The following is a 17,708-nucleotide window of genomic DNA, read 5'->3' as shown; positions in this document are numbered from 1 at the left end:
TCAGGGATTATGTGTAGTTAAATGTGTTTACACTGACAGAAATGATTCCTTTATTTTGTTTGTAGATGTATTAATGGCAATAATGCATTAATTTGTGTTGTATTTGATACTACTGCTACTACTATCAGTGATGTTTGAGCATTGCTGAACACATCCTATGCCCACTAGGTGGCGATGGAGAATACCATTTGACCAAATGACCAACTGATGCATAACATGGTTGGAACCACCAGTTAAAATGTAATCTAGATCAATAATGATTATAACATACTGTCTTTCCTCTTCCCACCTGGAGGTGCTCTAACTATTGCAGCCAAATGGCACATCAATCTGTTCAGGGCTCGACTCTCATCATGCCTGTGAAGCTTGGGAGAGATTGTCGAATGGTCAAGCTAAACGTGCAGCCATGACCACACCTTTTCACGAAACTTCAAAAGCTTTGTAATTTAACATCACCGAGGTGGGCCGTTCTATGTAAACTCACAATGTTCACACTGAATCGCCATGATGGTCTGACGGTTATTCTCACCACTTTTGAGGTGGGTTGGCCAAGCCCTATGACGAAAACTCAAAAACTAGGCAATTTGAAATGGCCCAGGTCTGTAGTTGAGACTGACCAACTGTCCCACAGCCCAATAAAGGAGATGTGGAAATAGCTTCAGTCTGTTGCAGATTAACATGAAATTCATTTGATTGATTAAAAAGATATTTTTAGTGTGTGTTCTTTCCAGAGGTGTAATAGAAAGTCAACAGCAGATCTGAATCAAGTATTACAACATTTTATACATTTTTTTAAATCACCAAATTAATGCAGTCCTGTGACAATGTGACACACAGTTTGCACTTCATTCCGTGGTTTTGGTGAAGTACAGTTTAAGAGGCTGCGCTTAAAACAACTCCAGCAGCTGTGTTACAGGTAGAATTTGGAGAAAATGCCATTAGAAACCAAAATCAGCTACTGGGTCAATTGACATGGACAAGATCATCCAAGACAAGACTTTCTTATACCTTGCTGGAAGAACAAGGATTTTTTAAAATTCACATACAGTACAGATATATACTGATCTGTACTATAATTAAGTCCAAATCTATACAGATGCATCAAATACAGCCAAACTGGGATAGCATTAACATGTTGCAGAGTTTCACATCAGAGCAGGGGTAGGGATCAGTGATTGGTTATGAGTTTACACAGGAGAAATGCCCATAGTACTTTCAGTGTTTCAGTGCATTGAAGATGTAAAAACATTAAGATCAGTAATTTGTTCACATTCAAGTTCATTATTAGTTTGTCAGTTTGCAGCACAGTCATTTAGACAGTAGACCAGATATCCTGGTAGATTTCTAGATTTTCTGTAAGTGTTAATAGGCTATGGAATCTTAAAAAAAGGACACCTACATTTTACTTTCTGACCTCATATCAAATTTGCACATAGATTAAGCCTGTGTTTGAATTCTGTTTTTATATTTAACCTTCACTCTCAAGCCCTTAAATGGCACAGAGTCTACAGTTCAAAAAATAAAAACTAAAACTGTCAGAAGCAGGTTATCTTTAAAGTTTTAGTTTTAAATCAGCTGGATTAGCCATGTTTTCACAGATTTCTATATTTACAGCATGTTTTCACTGTGATATTGTCAAAAAAGGCCATGAGGTTGATAACAAGAGTGAACCTAAATGCAGAACCAACAAAGACACAAAGGTTTCAGAGTTTATTTTCACACAAAAGAGTTATGGTAAGTACTGGGGAACACAGGGTTCTCTTCCAGATCTGGAGAGTGTGTCTGAGGGAAGAAAGGAGAAATCAGGCAAGTCCGGACTGAGGGTACATGTTTGATGCTGATCAGGAGGTTGAACTGACTCTAAGCAGTTTTGGTGACAGTGCATACTCCATGAAATTAAATGCTATTCACTGCAATATACTGGACATTCACTGATAAGATTCAACTTACTGTTTTAGAGAGGCTGAGATTAGGTGAACATGGTCCTTCATGAATATGAATGTGTGCTCTTGTGTTATTAAAACAAATGTACTTAAATTAATAGTGTCATCTCTACTCTTTGTCTTGCTCGATGCCAGCAATATAAGGAGTGTCAGAAGTGACAGCTATCGTTGTAATCACCCTGTCTCTGGTCTTTTAACTCAAACTACCACAAGTTTAAAGGCTGTAGATTGTAACCATTACTTTAACACTGTATATAAATGTAACAGGGCTCAGTGCTGGTTCTTACAGTTTGAGCTACTTCAAGCTTTATTTGGGAATTTCACATTAGCATACTAAAAATGGTAGCTAGGTAGTACTGCTGTAATATTTTAATATGCTATGATGATCTTAAAAGAGCAGGGTTACATCTAGTCATGCTAGCATTAGCCATGTTGGCATATTACATTCAACTGGTGTTGCCAACTTTTTAACTATCAAATAAGGGACACTCTGGCATGCCAGAAGCACAATGCACAGCCAGCTGGGCATAGTATAAATATGTGGTGTATGAAATATTAAATAAGAAATCAAATCAAAAATAATACCATTTATTACATTTATTAAAGAGTCAATGAACTTTTCCACAACATCTCACTTCACATCTGCCCTCTAAATATTAAAATGCATTCTCCTAAACTACATTAAAGGTCCATGAGTAAACTAATTATTTGACACTGGCATGCATATCTTCTTTCTTTTTAATTTAATGTCAACTTTTTACTCAGTCATCCTCTTCTTCCTCCTCTTCATCTGTCGCCTCCATTTCCTCTCGGACAGCCTGTTGCTCCTCTAAAGCTTCTTTCAGGGCCTGTTCCTCCTCCAATGATGGGTCCAAGGCCTCTGTGATTTCGGGTACACTAGGATATTCTTTCTGTGGCAGTGGGAGCACAGGTGGAGTATACCCTCCTCCAGTATACTTTAAACCCCATCCAATATATATGTTGTCAAACTTCCTGTATTAAGAGACAGCACATGGTACTTTGTAATTGCACCTTCAGGACAATATGATATCATATGTACAAACAAAGGCACTCTGATTTTCTCACTTACTTTCCACAGGCATACGCATATGCGCCTGGCCAGAGGTTAGAACGCAGCACTGCTACTGCATGCTGAGATGTTAGTGTGGAGGACAAACTAAGGCTCCAGGGAGGAGTGTTGAACATTTCTGAGAAAAAATAGACTCAATAAATAAATAAATAAATATATATATACATATATATATATATATATATACATGTATATATATGCCTTCTTGTTCCAGTAGCCCACTTGTCGTCAGGGTGCCCTGGTTCCTCAACACCTGACGCGGACCTTGTTGATCCGGGCGACGTCCGAGCCGGCATGCCTTCATATTTGCTGATTATATGTATGCTGATTGAAATTTTGGGCAACATTATGACCTTCTCATCAGTGTGAGAAACTAAACTAGTGGTTTGGCTGAAAAGTGTCCAAAGTCAAAGACTGACCTGCATCTTGGGAGATGGGCGTAAACATAGGGGGTCCAACCTCTGGCTCTGGCTCATCAGGCTCTTCTTCCTTCTCATCAGCTTCTCCCTCCTCATTAGATTCATCTCCTGGTTTTACTGCCAAGTTCACCCATGTACAGCGACCCTAAAATCAATTTTTTTTACACATTATATAAAGGCGATAGAGGCTCCAGCCTCACTGCGACCCTGAAGAAGATGGATGGACAAATCCAGACACACTCATAAGCTGAAAGAATGCCCATGAACCTTGTCTGATCAGACTCTTACCTGCAGCAAGATGTGTTGAACATGATGCACCCAGTTAGACAAAGACTCAGCCATTTCAGCAGCTGGAATACCCTCAAAGTCTGGATTTGGTTCATAGTTGCTCTGGGATACTTCATCTTCCTCATCACCTTCTTCCTCTAGAACCTGGTAGAAGCCTTGAGGGCTTACCTGTGTGCCAGCAGAGATTCGGGCAATCTGTGCTCGTAAATAGTTAGCTTCATTCCCAGGAAAAGGTGGGTAGCTCACAATTGGGGTGTCCAGCTTCCCAGTGAAAAATTTGCGGATCTGTCGAGCAGCAGTGACCTGTGCAGGACTGACTGAAGGTAACTTTACCCAAGGGAGACCAGGCTCATTGCACACGTAGTAAACAAACTTATTAGCACCTGTTCCTGTGGCTTCCTTTGGCACAACTGATGGGGGTTTATAGGTCGACTGAGGAAGTTGATCTATCTGAAAATAAAAGCACATTTTGACTAAATTAATAATTCACCAATTAATTTTACTTCAATACTTTGTGAAAAAATAGGGTGGGGAAGTAGCTCCTACCCTTTCTCTCAGCTCCATAACTTCATTTTTACAACTGTTTTTGTATTTTTTTGTTTGTACCATTTTTTTTTTATCATTGTATTGTTTGTGATATTACAGTATATAGTATATATTGTATATCATAATAACACAGAGTGCTGTGTTAATATGATTCACTGTCGTCTAGTACTGTTATCGTGATAGAGCTCCCCAGTATTGAGGAGGTACTTTGTTGTGGAAAAAAACAGTAAAGTACCTGGTATCAAAAGTAAATGAAGTTTATGTTGCGATGGAGCAGATGACATGCAAAGGCAGAGGAGTGTAACAGTGTAAAAAGTAGGAATGTGTTTCTTTTTACTACTCTTTATTACAAGCAGGTCCAATTCATTTTTAATATCACACTTTTTACTTCCTCACCTCATTCTCCTGAGTATCAACCTCTCGCTCCTCTTCTTCAGCTGGTTCATTGACGCTATGGTCGTCCCCTTCAACAACAGCTTCAGCAACAATATAGCTGTTCTCTGTTCCCAAAATCTTGCCCCATAGTCGGCAGTGCAACAGCGGCTGTGACTCAACAAGCTGCTTGAGAGCAAGAAAAATTCTCTGCATCTCATCTCTGCCCAAACCCACTCCAGCTTGCTCCAGGTAGAAGCTTAACTCACTCACATTAGGAAGAGGTGTTTCCACCTAAAAAAGACCAATAAGCTGTGTTACACAATACAAATTCAGTTTTATATACTGAAGCAGCCGCTTCCCCCCAGTTAAGGATGACACTTTACTGATGAATTTTTAGGTTTAATGGCAATAAATCCTCATTTTCACCATAAGAGCTGGAAATATGTACACAAAAACAGCGTGTAAGTTAAAATCCACACTCTTCAATCCCATTGACAGAGGTGTATAAAATCAATCACCTAATGAAGCAGGCTGCCTTTACAAACATTTGCAAAAGAACTCATTGAAGCGTCAAAAACAAGTGAATGAAGTATCTGCATTTTTTTATATGTATGTTTTTTATTTTTACATATATAGCTCACATTCTCGTGTATTGTAAAATGTAAATTAAAAAGTTATAACTACATATAATGAACTTTATGTACTGCAGGGTTGGAAGGATATTGCTGCTATAGAGAGAAAATGTATTTTCTTCTCACCTTCATACAACCTGAGGATTTATTGCAGAAAACGATGTAGCTCACTATTAATTTTTTCATTAACAATCTCTAATGGTCAGCATGTCACTGTTGTCTCTAAAAATATGACAAACTAATGCCTCGTTCTCTTCTTTCCTCTGTCTTCTGTCATACACTGAGCAGTACTTGGAGTATGACCCATTTGACATCACCAGAACCATCCAACCCCTGGACCAGCGATGACTCTACTTTCTGGGATTTGGAGGCTAGTAAGGAGCCCAGTAAGAAGAGGGTGAAGTGGGGCTTCTCCCTGGAGGAGGCCTTAAAATATCCAGCAGGACAAGTTTCTAGAATCAGAATTTAGCCCAGAAAAGCTCAGGTGCTGGCTGGTTGTACAGGGGTTAAAGAAGGGGGCTCAACAGGAAGTTGCACAGAGGCCGCAGGGCATCTGGGCAGATGGAGTGGCCAGCTCTATCAACCTGGACTCCCACAGCTACAAATGCACCAGTCAAAACCTGAATGACCCTGGACATCACAGCTATGAAGAAGCATAGGATAGGACCACATCTAAAAGCTGATGAAAAGTGACAGTTATTCACGTTTTCTACAGTCCAACCTGTACCAAGAACTTCTGATGGTGAGGAAAAAACCTGAAATGGAGCAGGGCAAACACACCTCCCTGGTGAAGTTCAATCACAGTGTGGGCAATTCATTGATGGGAATATGACTGACGGGCCTCATGCAGTCGTTCTGACAAAGCCTGGATTAAGAATAGGTGGAACCATACCCAGAAGAGCTGCTTACCCATGGCAAGCAGATGGAGAAGGACCCTGGGCTTGTGTAGCTGTAGGAGGTGGATAAGGGTGTCAAACAAGCTTACACCACTGGACTGGACTACTACCATGTGTGAAATTCACCTCAGATAAGTTCAAGCAGAACAACAGCATGCAATAAGTCACCAGACCTGACACCAATGCTATCACAGTGTAGTGTGCACTCACATATAATGTAATTCAGCACACTTGCTGCTTTTGTCTGTCTCCCTGCAGTTATATCTGTGTAACATACGGTAGTACTATAGTTGGTACAGTAGTATGTGTTTAGGAGGTGCAATAGTAGCCACTAATACTGAAATTTAGTACAACCACACACTGGAATATCTGCTTTCACAACCCACATAAACAGCACCAAACATGAAGGCCATACGTATTATAGAAAGCTAATAGAAATCAGTGTTGACCTGATCATTTGGACATATTCTTAATCTGCAAATCAGTGATTATTTTACCCTAAACATATGTTGTGAACACCCACAGGTGAACATCTTGTCATCTAAAGGTAAGTTGATAGGTTTACAAACAGTTGTATTGCTTTAAATGGGTGGGTGGATAAAGGTTAGACTTTACTCTTCCAAACATTCCACTTCAGGCAGACACAGCCATATATATTTGCCTGACTTCTTCTCTACTCTCCATTTTGATAAAGTATATAGTTAGGGCTGGATCAGGTGATCACAATCCTCCCTTAGTGTTAGTCTTCTTTGGTCACCTTTTTCACTCAATATGTGTTTATACAGCACTCTGCATTTAATTATTAGTTATTAATAATCTCTGGCTCTCTTCCACAGCATGTCTTTGATTCCGTCTTCCTCACCTCATCCAACACCAGTCATGACAGATGGCCATCCCTTCCTGAGCCTGTTTCTGCTCAAGGTTTCTTCCTGTTAAAACTGAGATTTTCCTTCTCACTGCCGCCAAGGCACTTATTCATAGGAGGTCATATGATTGTTGGGGTTTTCTCTTTTTTCTCTGTATTGCTGTAGGATCTACCTTACAATATAAAGCGCCTTGAGGCAACTGTTGTTGTGATTTGACACTATATAAATAAAACTGAATTGAACTGATCCACAACCTAATCTCATATCCATCACCTTAGCATTTAACAAAGGGACAGATTGCTGTATATAAAAGTTGTAGAACAGACAGTGTAGGTGTGTGTGGTCAATACCAGTTCCTCCTCATGATCCACATCTTTTGGGCGAGTAAAGAGCAGGCGCTGTTGCTCAGCCAGCTCCGCATCAGCTGTAGTCTCTGGAAGATCTTGCAGAGTGCTCTGCATCTCTTCTAACAAACCCCGTTTTACATCACTGCTCATATCCTCTATCACATCCACTGCATTATGTGGCTGCTCATCCATCAACTTCATCAACAAGCGAGTGAGGTGGTCATAACTAGAACATCAGTTACACAGTTTAGTACATATCAACCTAGAAATCTTAGTTGTACATATTAGCACACATATTAATACACAGATACCATATGGTTCCACAAGACATTATTTTCAAAGGTTTGTCATGAGATTATTCTGTTGTATTGCTGCATTATTTCATCTAAACTGCCTTTTTTTTGTACTGCATCTTTAAATGTTGCAAAATTTGATCTTGCAACAGTTTTGAAGTTCTCACCTCTAAAGGTGCATTTCCCCTGGCAACTCATACGGGCAGCACAACACTAGTTAACATGCAAAAATGTAGCCAGGACCTTTAATTAGTGTGAAAAAGAAGCTCTTGTGTCACTGAATAAGTCACAGACACCAGTTCCAGTGGCTGTGGCTCAGGATGCCGTGAGCATACATCTACTAATGAGACCACCATCTATGGGGGTTTTATCCCGAGGGATCATCAGAGATCATCAGATGATGGAAAACTGAGAAAATATATACACACAGTAAGTAATTAGGGAGGTGGTAAACATCAGGAAAGATAGCTGCAAACAAATTGCAATTAACGAGACAGGAAATAAAGAAATAATACAGGAACTAACACACACCCATACAGAAACACAATGTGCGTTCGAATAGTCGATTTTGCTTAGGAAGGTTCCTAACTAACAGACGTGATATGGAAGTATCTGCATGGAGGACATAATAGTATTCTTCAAATACTAAGGAAAGAAGCTTCAGTGCTTTAATGCTTGCGTCCTCTGCATAGCATACTGGACCATCCTTTATGAAAGGGGAGGAGAAACTGAAGAATGCAGAACGTTATTGTATAACGGCATTACAAATTGATGATTAAGATCTATATTAACTTATAAAAGTGTGTTTAAGGTTCTGTAAAACCAGTATTCATTAGTAATGTTCTTTGCTGTAGAGACAAGGAAAGCAACACTGAATATGATACACATGACACCGGAGACTATCAAAATAAAGCAGCAAACAGACAAGAGGCCAGACACAGGAAGACAGGGGAAACAAACAGAGACAAGACTGACTAAATAAAGGGAATGCAGGGAGACGACACAGAGACAAGACTAGGAAGACAAACACGAAGAAAGTGAAGACAGAGAGCGAGCAAGAGAGAGAATGACAGGGAAAGAGGGAGAGAGACATGCAGACAAGACAGAGACAAAAACTTTCGCAACCAGACATAACATACTACACACAGGGGATTGCTGGGGAGGATACACAGAGACCAAGTCAAACAGGTCACGAAAGGGAATGAAACTCAGTGAAATCAGAATGAACTAGATCTAGGGGTTATACAGCTACGGATAGCATTACAAAATCTTATCCATAGCCTGATAATGCCCTGGTGCCAATACAGCTTTAACATGTTTCGAACATTTTTGCTGATGTGTTATTAATTACATTTGGATCACAGATCAAATAACATCGAATTAAGCAAAGGAGTTATAAAGAAAGGGAGAATGTTGAAATTAAGTGAATGTCTCTTTTTAGGAAAGGTTATTCATGCTTATTGCATTGTACAGCTAACTTTTCAAAACTGGAGGCACTGGTCTTGTAATGTGGAGGCAAAGCTATGGAATCACAAAACATAATGATACGATGTGGTGTATATATCATATTATATTATAAATATGTTCTTATATTACATCAGTAAGGAAGCTGATTAAATATTGATCGATAATTTATTGCAAAGGGGTGGGATTAAATAAGTGTGCACTTTTTCCCACCCCTTTTGATATGTAACTGAATCACAACCGGTGAAGCAATGTTGTATTAGCTTTACTTTGTATAGCATTTTTTTTTTCTAAATGAAATTAATTAACAAACAGACAAGTAGGTCATGAGAGCATCAGATACTAACTAGTACTATAAAAAGGTAACTTACAGGTTCAGGTTGCTTTTCGTGCTGTTTTTCAACATATAAGACTTGAACGCGGCAGCTGACTGCACTCTCTCTTTTCCGTCCATCGTTCGTCAACTACGTCTGAGGTATGGACAGAGTAACGGGTTATACAAGCGTGGAAAAGACTTCCAAAATTTTTGTCTTACGGCTTTCTCAATGTACCGCCGTATAGAAACTCCAAGGGTTGCTATGGTTACTGAAACGTAGCGCTCGCTAACAGAGGGCTCTGGTTGCTAGGCTCGCGGATGCACCCTGGCGGTCATTGATGTGCGACACCACTGCTTTCCTTTGCTATCCGATACCAGGATGTGTTTGGAAAATCACAACAATACCGTCATAATGAATACAAGACATCGGACTTCTTTTTCTTATTGTTTAATTATTAAGAATTATTATAAAGAATAAAAAAACCCTGAAAGTTCAATAGGTACATTTTAAATATTTAGATAAAAATCAAAAACAAATGTGACCGATTGAATATAAAACATAAGCATTTCATATATACATTATATTATCTATTTTATGTATAAAATATTTTGAGTTGTATTTTTATTTTTTAAAGCCTACATGGCTGTTTTACTGCAAGTATGTGGTCTATTTTAAGACACCTAGTCTATATAATCCACTTTAAATCTCTACAGTTTGGACAAATTTGACTCACTCATCCATGTCTTTATGGACCTACTCTGGACTACACTGACAGGCGTGTTAATAAGGATTCTTTATTTGGCATGAACTTGGTAACCCCTGAATCCCTGTAAATAGTAATCCAGATTTGGTGATACTGGTAAGTCTGTACTTTATTGCTTCCTTACTGATGCTTACATATAAAGCTTTAATTATCTGATGTGCAAAACCACAAGCAGTTATGAGAATTTGAGTTGCAGGACTTGAGGGAAGAAAGACTTAGTGAAACTCAGGAGAGACATTAGTATGTAAGATCATTTTAATTTTATACAGTTGACTGTAAATAACAAAAAAAATTTACATTTAAACTGCAAGCTGTGCTCCATGGTAATTTAGGAGCAAAGTACCAAGAGAAGCATGACAAATCAAGGTCTACCTCACAGGACTGCTTGTAGCAGACAGTTTAGAATGAGGACTTTGCATCAAACTGTACAGCCACAACGCAGGATGAATTCAGATTGAGCAGAGGGTCCTTACTCAATAAAACAGAGGGTCCAGGAGGGTTCGCTCTCTCTTTGCCACTCTTTTCTGCCCCATTTTCTTGTTTTTCCTTCTCTTCTGTGTCGTTTTGTCTTTTCCACGTGAATATGCGGAAGGCTCTATATTCTGGGGTTGCACTGCTTTGTGTTGTCCTGCTGATCTGTTGGTTGTGACAGTCCATTTTATCGTTTATATGACTCCATTCAATAAACTAACTCTGCTCTTTTCCAGATGATCTTTTTGAGTGGGTTGATTTTTAGTTGGACATAAAAAAAAAAACAAAAAACAACTTAATATGCAAGCTGGATAGAGTTGATTACTTTGGCTTTAAAATTTAGGACCCAACAAACCACACTCATTCATCTCCTGATCACCAGTCTGCTTCTGGTGCCATACAACAGAGGCTGGCTGGTTGTTAGAGCAGTCCTTCGTTACTCAATCCATTGCTTCTGTGCACATTTCCCAAGGTTGCTGTTGGCTGGGCAGCTTCTCCTCCATATTTGTACTTGGGGATGATTTGAAGGAGCAGCTGAATGATGGGGCAAGAGCAGCAGCTGGTCAAAGGCACAGGGTATTAGGGTGGATGACCCTATATTATCCATGTTCCACCCTTTATTTTTTAAATATATTTGGTTTTCAACTTAGCTATACTGAAGTACAGAAAATATTACTGTTAACAAGAAATTGTGTTTAATTACGTTTAAACACAAGGTGACCTCAGTACTGACCTAAATAATTAACCCTGTAACCTGACCAATCCATCTGCATACTGGAACTGTCCACTGTTTTCATACTCCAACATGTCAAGTGCAACCTCACAGCTTTCCTTGACAACACGTTCTTGGTCTTCACGGTAACGCTGCAGCACGGCCAGACACTCGTCTTTGCCAATAGAACCTAAAGCCTCCGCTGCCTCGTGCCGGACCATGGGGTTCTCGTTGGAACGCTCCAAAGCTGCACGGAGGGCTGGGACTGCTGCTGGATGCTGCATCTGCCCCAGAACATAGCCAATCTCATGACGGAACAGAGCACTGGAGCATTGCAGGCCTGGAGGCAAACAGAATAGGATGCACATATTACTTTCCACCTGCGTAGTTCTACATACTTATTTTTATACTTCACAAGGATTTACAGTTACTGACTTTCATATATGCATATATTTTATTAGGTGCTCAGTAACGACATCTTCAAGTTCCTTGAGAGTGATCTAGAACCATGGTTTGCATGTAGTATTATGAGATTAACGATGACTGCTGAGTGAAATAAATGTTCACATAATTGTTTACCATGAAGTTGGACCTTACCATCTCCTAGTGCCAACACAGCCTCCTCAGTGCCAAGGTTACGCAGGGCAAACATGGCACGGTAGCGGTCAAAAAGTGGCAGGCTTTCATCCAACAGTGCGGAGCGCAGCTCTGGCACGCTCTTCCTTGCCGCTGGAGGGGCTGGGTCTACAGAGCAGTAGGGGTTTTTATCTGTGTGTCCGTCCTGCAACGTTTTCTCTCCTCCACTCTGAAGCCATTCTAGCCGTTGAACAGCCAATTGACATGTCTCTGCAACCTGTACAGATTGAATGTCAGCTTTTATGTCATTTTCTGTATCAACTGAGTGTTAATAATTGAGAGTGCAAGCTGCAATTTTAGTTGTGGTTCCAAGTATCAAGAGTAATTGAAATTATCACCAAATGTAAACCTCAAAGAATAATAAATGACATTTGTTCATAAATAAAAATATGTCCAATTATGAAGTTAAAACACTGGAATACTGAGGCAAATGAGATTATATACTGGGAAAGTCAGTGGTTCGGTCCAGGCTCTTCCCCTGGCAGGAAAAAAAAAAGCCCTCTATGAGATCATAGGTGTGAGTTAACTGTCAAGTGTGTGACTGTGTTAAATAAAGCAGTTGTATGCTGTATGAAGCATGATAAATGACATATCAGACTTGAATTCTTCCAAAAGTCGAAGTCATATTTATCTTGTCTCTGCTTAGTGTCTCTTAAAGTTCCTCTGACTTACATATTTAATGTTTCTGACAAACAATAAAACAACATGAGATGATGAGTATATGGGGACTATTACGACTGCATTTTAACCAGTCAATTTCAAACTGCTGCTCTGCTCACATTCAGGTTTTTATGACCGTAACATGGTGTGTATACCCTCTGAAAATTAGCAAGATCTTGTTACCACTCACTTAGAACTCGCCAAAGCAAATGGTGGAGAGTCCCAGGTATTTAAACCCTAGTGGGGGTTGTGCCTTAATGGGTCGATTATGCTCACCATGTCTCACACTGATTTTTGTTGTGACACAATCTTTGTGGTGTGTCTGCTGGTTGTGCACCTCTCGATTTTTGTAACCTGGCACACTGTGCTGCAGCCACCACAAGGAAGTTTTTCCTTCCCACTGTCGCCAGAGTGCTTGCTCATAGGGGGTGATATGATTGTTGGGGTTTTAAATTGAATTGATTAGACAGCAGATCAGACATATGCAGGGAGTTTATAGATACACCAAGAGTAAAAACCAGATCCAGTGTGTTCCAGTAACACACTACCCTAAATTAGATGACTTAACAGTGTTTTTTTTTTTTTTTATTAGTCCTTTATTTATTCAGGTAAAAATCTCATTGAGATTTAAAATCTCATTTCCAAGAGAGACCTGGCTACACTGGTATTGTGAAATTTTGCCTAGTAGCAATGGTAACGAAAACAGCTGTCTCTGTAATAGAGTGGGAGTGAACAGAAATCCCACAAGAGTGAAGGGTTAGTTCAGTGCCTGTGGACAGATTATGTGAATCCCAGTGGTTTCGGTGAAGGCAATTTCGCTTGAAAAAGTTCAGAGCAGTTGAGGAATGACAGGTTGTAGTACAACAAAGGGAATTTCTTTAATAATGCATTAGTTCTTGAACCAGATGTGCCATTGAACTCTGAACAGCTGAACTTTACATTACTAAATAAAAGGGGGTACAACAGCAGGTCACTGCTTTCCAGTGGCTGCCCACGAGGTGTATAAAGCCTTACTTGAGGTTCTCTGACGATATATTAAGTCATTAGTGCCAAGACAGACAACTATTGCAGAGACTTTGTGGTCTTAATGTCCTTCATGTGGGCACCGCCATGTGTCAGACCATAGAGTAGCCAACAACAAGCACCAGAATTAAAAGAAGACTCAAGGTGGTGGCAGATGGTGAGCAGTTAGGGGGCACAGTAGCATGTCATCAATCAGATCCAGCAGTGGGAGCAGCAACAGCAGCAGAAATAGAGGTGGCAGTGGCAGCAGCATTGCCCAACCAAGACAAGCGCTGATCCCCAACTTACAAGAGGGAGTCTTGGAACATCTTGTCATCTTGTAACACTGAGTATACCAGCAGACAATGTCCACACACATGCATAGTCTGAGAGCAGCAAGCAGTTAGTAAACAGGCTAAATAAATAAATATAATAATAATATTTTAAAAAGGCTAGCAAGGAAACCACGCTTCAGGGATGGGTTGGAATGCAGTGGTGACACTATAGAGTTGAAGATGTCAAAGTAGAGGGTATAGTTTCTGCACCACCCAAGATTTAATAAACTTAGTAAAAGTTTTTAGGAAAAACTTTAAAAGGCAGCAGGAAACATCGAGAGCAGCCTGGAAGATGGCGGTTCAGAAGTGATGTGACAATAAAGGCATGATAACAACCAGTCAATTCAAATACAACAGTCAAAATTGTTTTTCAGTTACCTTCAAAATTAATTAATATCCTGTTAAATTAGTCCAAGCCTAAATTGTAGGTCTGTTCTGTAGCAGGTAAAATGAAAATCTAGTTGTAAGTTTTAGGCAGATTTTGTGATATGCTCTTACCTCAATGACAGGATCCTGACTGTACTCTTTCAGTAGGTCCAGAACCGCAGAATCACCAATTGCCCCCAGAGCTTCCCCTACAAGCACACAGAGATAGCAGTCAGACTTCAAAACTGCACCGCTGTTTCCAGCTTTCATTTGTTTTTGCATCCTGCAAACTGCAAGTCTCAAAATATTTTCTGAAAAGCTTCCATCGTGCTTGCGCCAGGAAAGTATAGTGAGTTTGCATACACATGTATGTAAACTTATACTTTTCTACACAAATTTATGTTTAGCAGAAAGAGAGTGGTTAAATATTAGCTCACTAACAGTCCCTCATGCCAAATACACATTCTCAGTTTCTTTCAGTTCAATGTGACCTTCTTTAGGGACAATTCTGGCAAAGTGTAGCCTTTTCGCAAGGCACCTAGTGCTCCTTACAAAGACCACTAAAGCATCTTAATGTGGGGGCAGTATATTTGGCTACTCATTTTGGTTTTTGTTGTTTTGGCAGTCCATGCTATCATACAGATGCCGTGATTGGTACTCCAGTGGATTGAATTCCAGCTCCACTGTCTGCATCAATGGTCCTTGTGGTGCTCTAGAGACCAGAGCGAGCTAGGGAGAGGATTGCATCCCTCAAACCAGAACCTGCAGTACATGAAACTGGTCTACATGTCACTACTCCATCTCCACAAGGCTGCAGTGCAAAAAAAAAAAAAGACTTTGTAACCAGCCCAAAATGGCAAAGCTTCAGACTCATTTGACAAGCAGCTGCTTATACTGCTTTTTGTCACAAAGTACTTAGCAAAGGTAAGATTTGTGGAGGAGCAACTAAATTATTTAATTGTTTAATTATACCACCTTACCTAAATGACCGTTAAGAAAAAAAATTGATGACAAGGGAGTAGTTCATTTTCTACTACTCTAGGTATTTTACACAGTGCACGTGTGTCTGTATTGCATGTGTGTTGTAAAAATACAAAAAGCAGATTAATTGGGAACTTCTGTATTTAGTGCAGCAACAAATGAACACCTGGACACGCACCATCTGTGCAGAGCACAGAGCTTACATAAAACATACTGTGTCAAAATACTTGTGTTTGGTAGTACACCGACTCCTCATCCCCATCAAGCACGCTTACCTGCTTCATGCCTAACCATTGGCTCCTGCTGTTTATCTTTGAGAACAGCAGTCAAAGTAGGAATGGCCCGTTTGTCCTGCATCTGTCCCAGGCAGTAAGCCAACTCATGCTTCAGCAGGGCTGATTCATCAGCGAAGGCTTTGCTGATCCATTCTATAGCTTCAGCACCTGACACACACAGATGACAGCTTGAATTAGTTCACCCAAAAGTCACTACCGGCATTCAGTCACACCAAATATATTGCAACAATATGCAACAGCTGTGCTGTGATTTCAGTTTGCATTAAAAAAAAGATCTTTCAGAGAAAAAGAAACAACTGAATGTCTTGTCTTTCAGACAGTACAGTGCTGCTTTCTGTGATTAAGCCAACCATACGAAGAGGAAAAGACTGGTGGCTGCAAGCGCGAGGGCAAGACGTTATTGCAAAGTTTAGAGATTTAAAGATTACTTTTTTTCCTGTGAGTTTTGTTGGAAAACATAGGGGCTACTAAAATATGCTGAAAGGACAGAAACAACCACAACTACATTTGAAAAAAAAAAAAAAGAAGAAGAAGAAACTGAATGTGTGGGGTGATTCCCACCCCTACAAACCAATGTTGGAGTCCTACATACTACTGCAAATCTTGAGCACTGGGCACATGGACTGCCGCTATTTTGTTACTTAGCTGAGTGCTTTTGTCATTTGTCCAGTTTTTGAAAATAAAAAATAAAACTATGTGGTCCTGGTGTTTTACCTCCCAGGTTCCTCAGGGTAAATAAAGCTCTGAACCGCTTGGTCAGGTCCTGTCTCGGGTCCACCAGCTCCTGTCCTATTGATCCAATCTTCTCGACAGTAGCCATGCTGCTGGAAAGAGAGCAAGACACTTATGAATCTTGGACCTGTAAACTTAGAGCAACGTGAAAGCTTTTTTTTCCTCACTCATAGTTTAGTGGAGAAAATTATATATATTCAAGTCTTAATTTATCTTATTTATACTAAAAATCTATAACTGCTAGGTGAAAACAAAACGTTTATATCAGGGGTCCCCAATCCCAGTCCACGGGGGCCGGTGTCCTGCAGGTTTTAGATGCGTCCTTGATCCATCACAGCTGATTTAAATGGATAAATTACCTTCTCAACCCCTGGTTTATATAGACTATAACCGAGCCATATGAGGATTTTGACTAAATACCTGGAGTCCAGGCCAATATTAAAACCAGCTACGGAGGGTATAGTATTTAGATGTAGTTTCTGTCGACGGCCTGCAGCTAGCTCTGTACTTTACATGATGTATTATTGATCTTTTTCACGCTTCTCTCCTTCCTGGTGAACACCGCTGTCACTTCACTACATTCCGGTGTCTTGCGCCTGCGTCGGGAGCACGCGCTGAGCACACCGGCTTCCACAAATAAACCATCGCCTATCATTGGCTGAACTCTTTCACAACAACATCACACGGTATCCACTAACGCCACCACACAACGGCGCCCAGTGTAAACGTTGTCTAAACGTACCAAGCTTCAGTATGTACAGTATTTCACACACCTCCGTCACGGTCCCCACAGCACAATCCACGGACAGTCGCAGGAAGTTGTTGTGTCCTTCTTCTTTTTGTTATTTGTGCAGGTGGTTGGAAAACTACGAAATTGTGTTTTGCCGCCACCAACTGGTATGGAGTGTAGACTGAAATGTGGCTCAAAAAACAAAAAAAACAGGGCTATTTATGAACATAAACCACACACCTTTAAAATATTTGGAATGGAGGTAGCAATAGAAAAAAAATCAAATAATGTTATGTGTAACTTTTTTCTTTAGTTGGACAGATAAAATAAAAAAGAAACTCATGCTATACAAGTGCAGCACAATTTACAGACAGTTGTACTGTGTATTACTACTGTGCTGACTGAGAGGTGATGTCCTTCAAGTAAAAAAGAGTGCTTCTTCACCTCAGTGTTCTAGTGGGGGTTATTGGGGGGCTATTTTCCTTGAAAATTTCACCTGATAGTCAAGGAATTTAAATAAAATAGAGTAAATTTATAATTAGTCAGTT

At 40.0% G+C, this 17,708-nt stretch overlaps 2 protein-coding genes across 8 annotated transcripts; both read right to left on the bottom strand.

Annotated features, from left to right (window-relative positions):
• Nucleotides 1-2,522: 2,522 nt before the first annotated feature.
• On the bottom strand, nucleotides 2,523-9,762 carry rsph4a (radial spoke head component 4A). Of its 2 annotated transcripts, XM_005475670.3 has the most exons (8): nucleotides 9,531-9,761; nucleotides 7,863-8,103; nucleotides 7,406-7,628; nucleotides 4,683-4,952; nucleotides 3,741-4,190; nucleotides 3,453-3,597; nucleotides 3,034-3,151; nucleotides 2,523-2,936 (listed from the first exon to the last, which is right to left on the bottom strand). In XM_005475670.3, the coding sequence occupies exons 3-8, from the start codon at nucleotides 7,601-7,603 to the stop codon at nucleotides 2,705-2,707; spliced, it is 1,413 nt and encodes a 470-aa protein (XP_005475727.1). In that variant the 5' UTR covers nucleotides 7,604-7,628; nucleotides 7,863-8,103; nucleotides 9,531-9,761; the 3' UTR covers nucleotides 2,523-2,704. The 2 variants fall into 2 exon arrangements, with proteins under 2 accessions (XP_005475727.1, XP_003448878.1); XM_003448830.5 differs by lacking the exon at nucleotides 7,863-8,103 and having other exon boundaries at nucleotides 9,531-9,762.
• Nucleotides 9,763-10,476: 714 nt separating this feature from the next.
• On the bottom strand, nucleotides 10,477-17,343 carry dohh (deoxyhypusine hydroxylase/monooxygenase). 6 transcript variants are annotated; one of them, XM_005475671.4, is made up of 6 exons: nucleotides 17,204-17,343; nucleotides 16,413-16,522; nucleotides 15,678-15,845; nucleotides 14,554-14,630; nucleotides 12,020-12,275; nucleotides 10,477-11,762 (listed from the first exon to the last, which is right to left on the bottom strand). In XM_005475671.4, exons 2-6 carry the CDS (start codon nucleotides 16,516-16,518, stop codon nucleotides 11,452-11,454), a joined length of 918 nt encoding a protein of 305 aa, XP_005475728.1. In that variant the 5' UTR covers nucleotides 16,519-16,522; nucleotides 17,204-17,343; the 3' UTR covers nucleotides 10,477-11,451. The 6 variants fall into 6 exon arrangements, with proteins under 6 accessions (XP_005475728.1, XP_003448877.1, XP_005475730.1 ...); XM_003448829.5 differs by having other exon boundaries at nucleotides 16,413-16,519; XM_005475673.4 differs by having other exon boundaries at nucleotides 16,413-16,519; nucleotides 17,173-17,297.
• Between the last annotated feature and the right edge of the window lie 365 nt (nucleotides 17,344-17,708).

This window comes from Oreochromis niloticus, linkage group LG17 (genome assembly GCF_001858045.2).
Source record: "Oreochromis niloticus isolate F11D_XX linkage group LG17, O_niloticus_UMD_NMBU, whole genome shotgun sequence".
NCBI lineage: Eukaryota > Metazoa > Chordata > Actinopteri > Cichliformes > Cichlidae > Oreochromis > Oreochromis niloticus.
The sequence above is the reverse complement of the archived record's forward strand: the minus strand, read 5'-3'. Positions and strand labels throughout refer to the sequence as shown.

What these genes read in the sequence shown, in the direction of transcription:
- dohh (XM_005475671.4), bottom strand. Translation starts at nt 16,518, where the DNA reads ATGGCTACTGTCGAGAAGATTGGATCAATAGGACAGGAGCTGGTGGAC. An exon ending in AATGGTTAGGCATGAAGCAG is followed by an intron (nt 14,631 to 15,677) that starts GTAAGCGTGCTT and finishes GTGTGCTTGTAG; the next exon opens with GGGAAGCTCTGGGGGCAATT. An exon ending in GTCAGGATCCTGTCATTGAG is followed by an intron (nt 12,276 to 14,553) that starts GTAAGAGCATAT and finishes CAATCTGTACAG; the next exon opens with GTTGCAGAGACATGTCAATT.
- rsph4a (XM_003448830.5), bottom strand. Translation starts at nt 9,613, where the DNA reads ATGGACGGAAAAGAGAGAGTGCAGTCAGCTGCCGCGTTCAAGTCTTAT. An exon ending in ACGAAAAGCAACCTGAACCT is followed by an intron (nt 7,629 to 9,530) that starts GTAAGTTACCTT and finishes CTGATGTTCTAG; the next exon opens with TTATGACCACCTCACTCGCT. An exon ending in TGGATCATGAGGAGGAACTG is followed by an intron (nt 4,953 to 7,405) that starts GTATTGACCACA and finishes GGTCTTTTTTAG; the next exon opens with GTGGAAACACCTCTTCCTAA.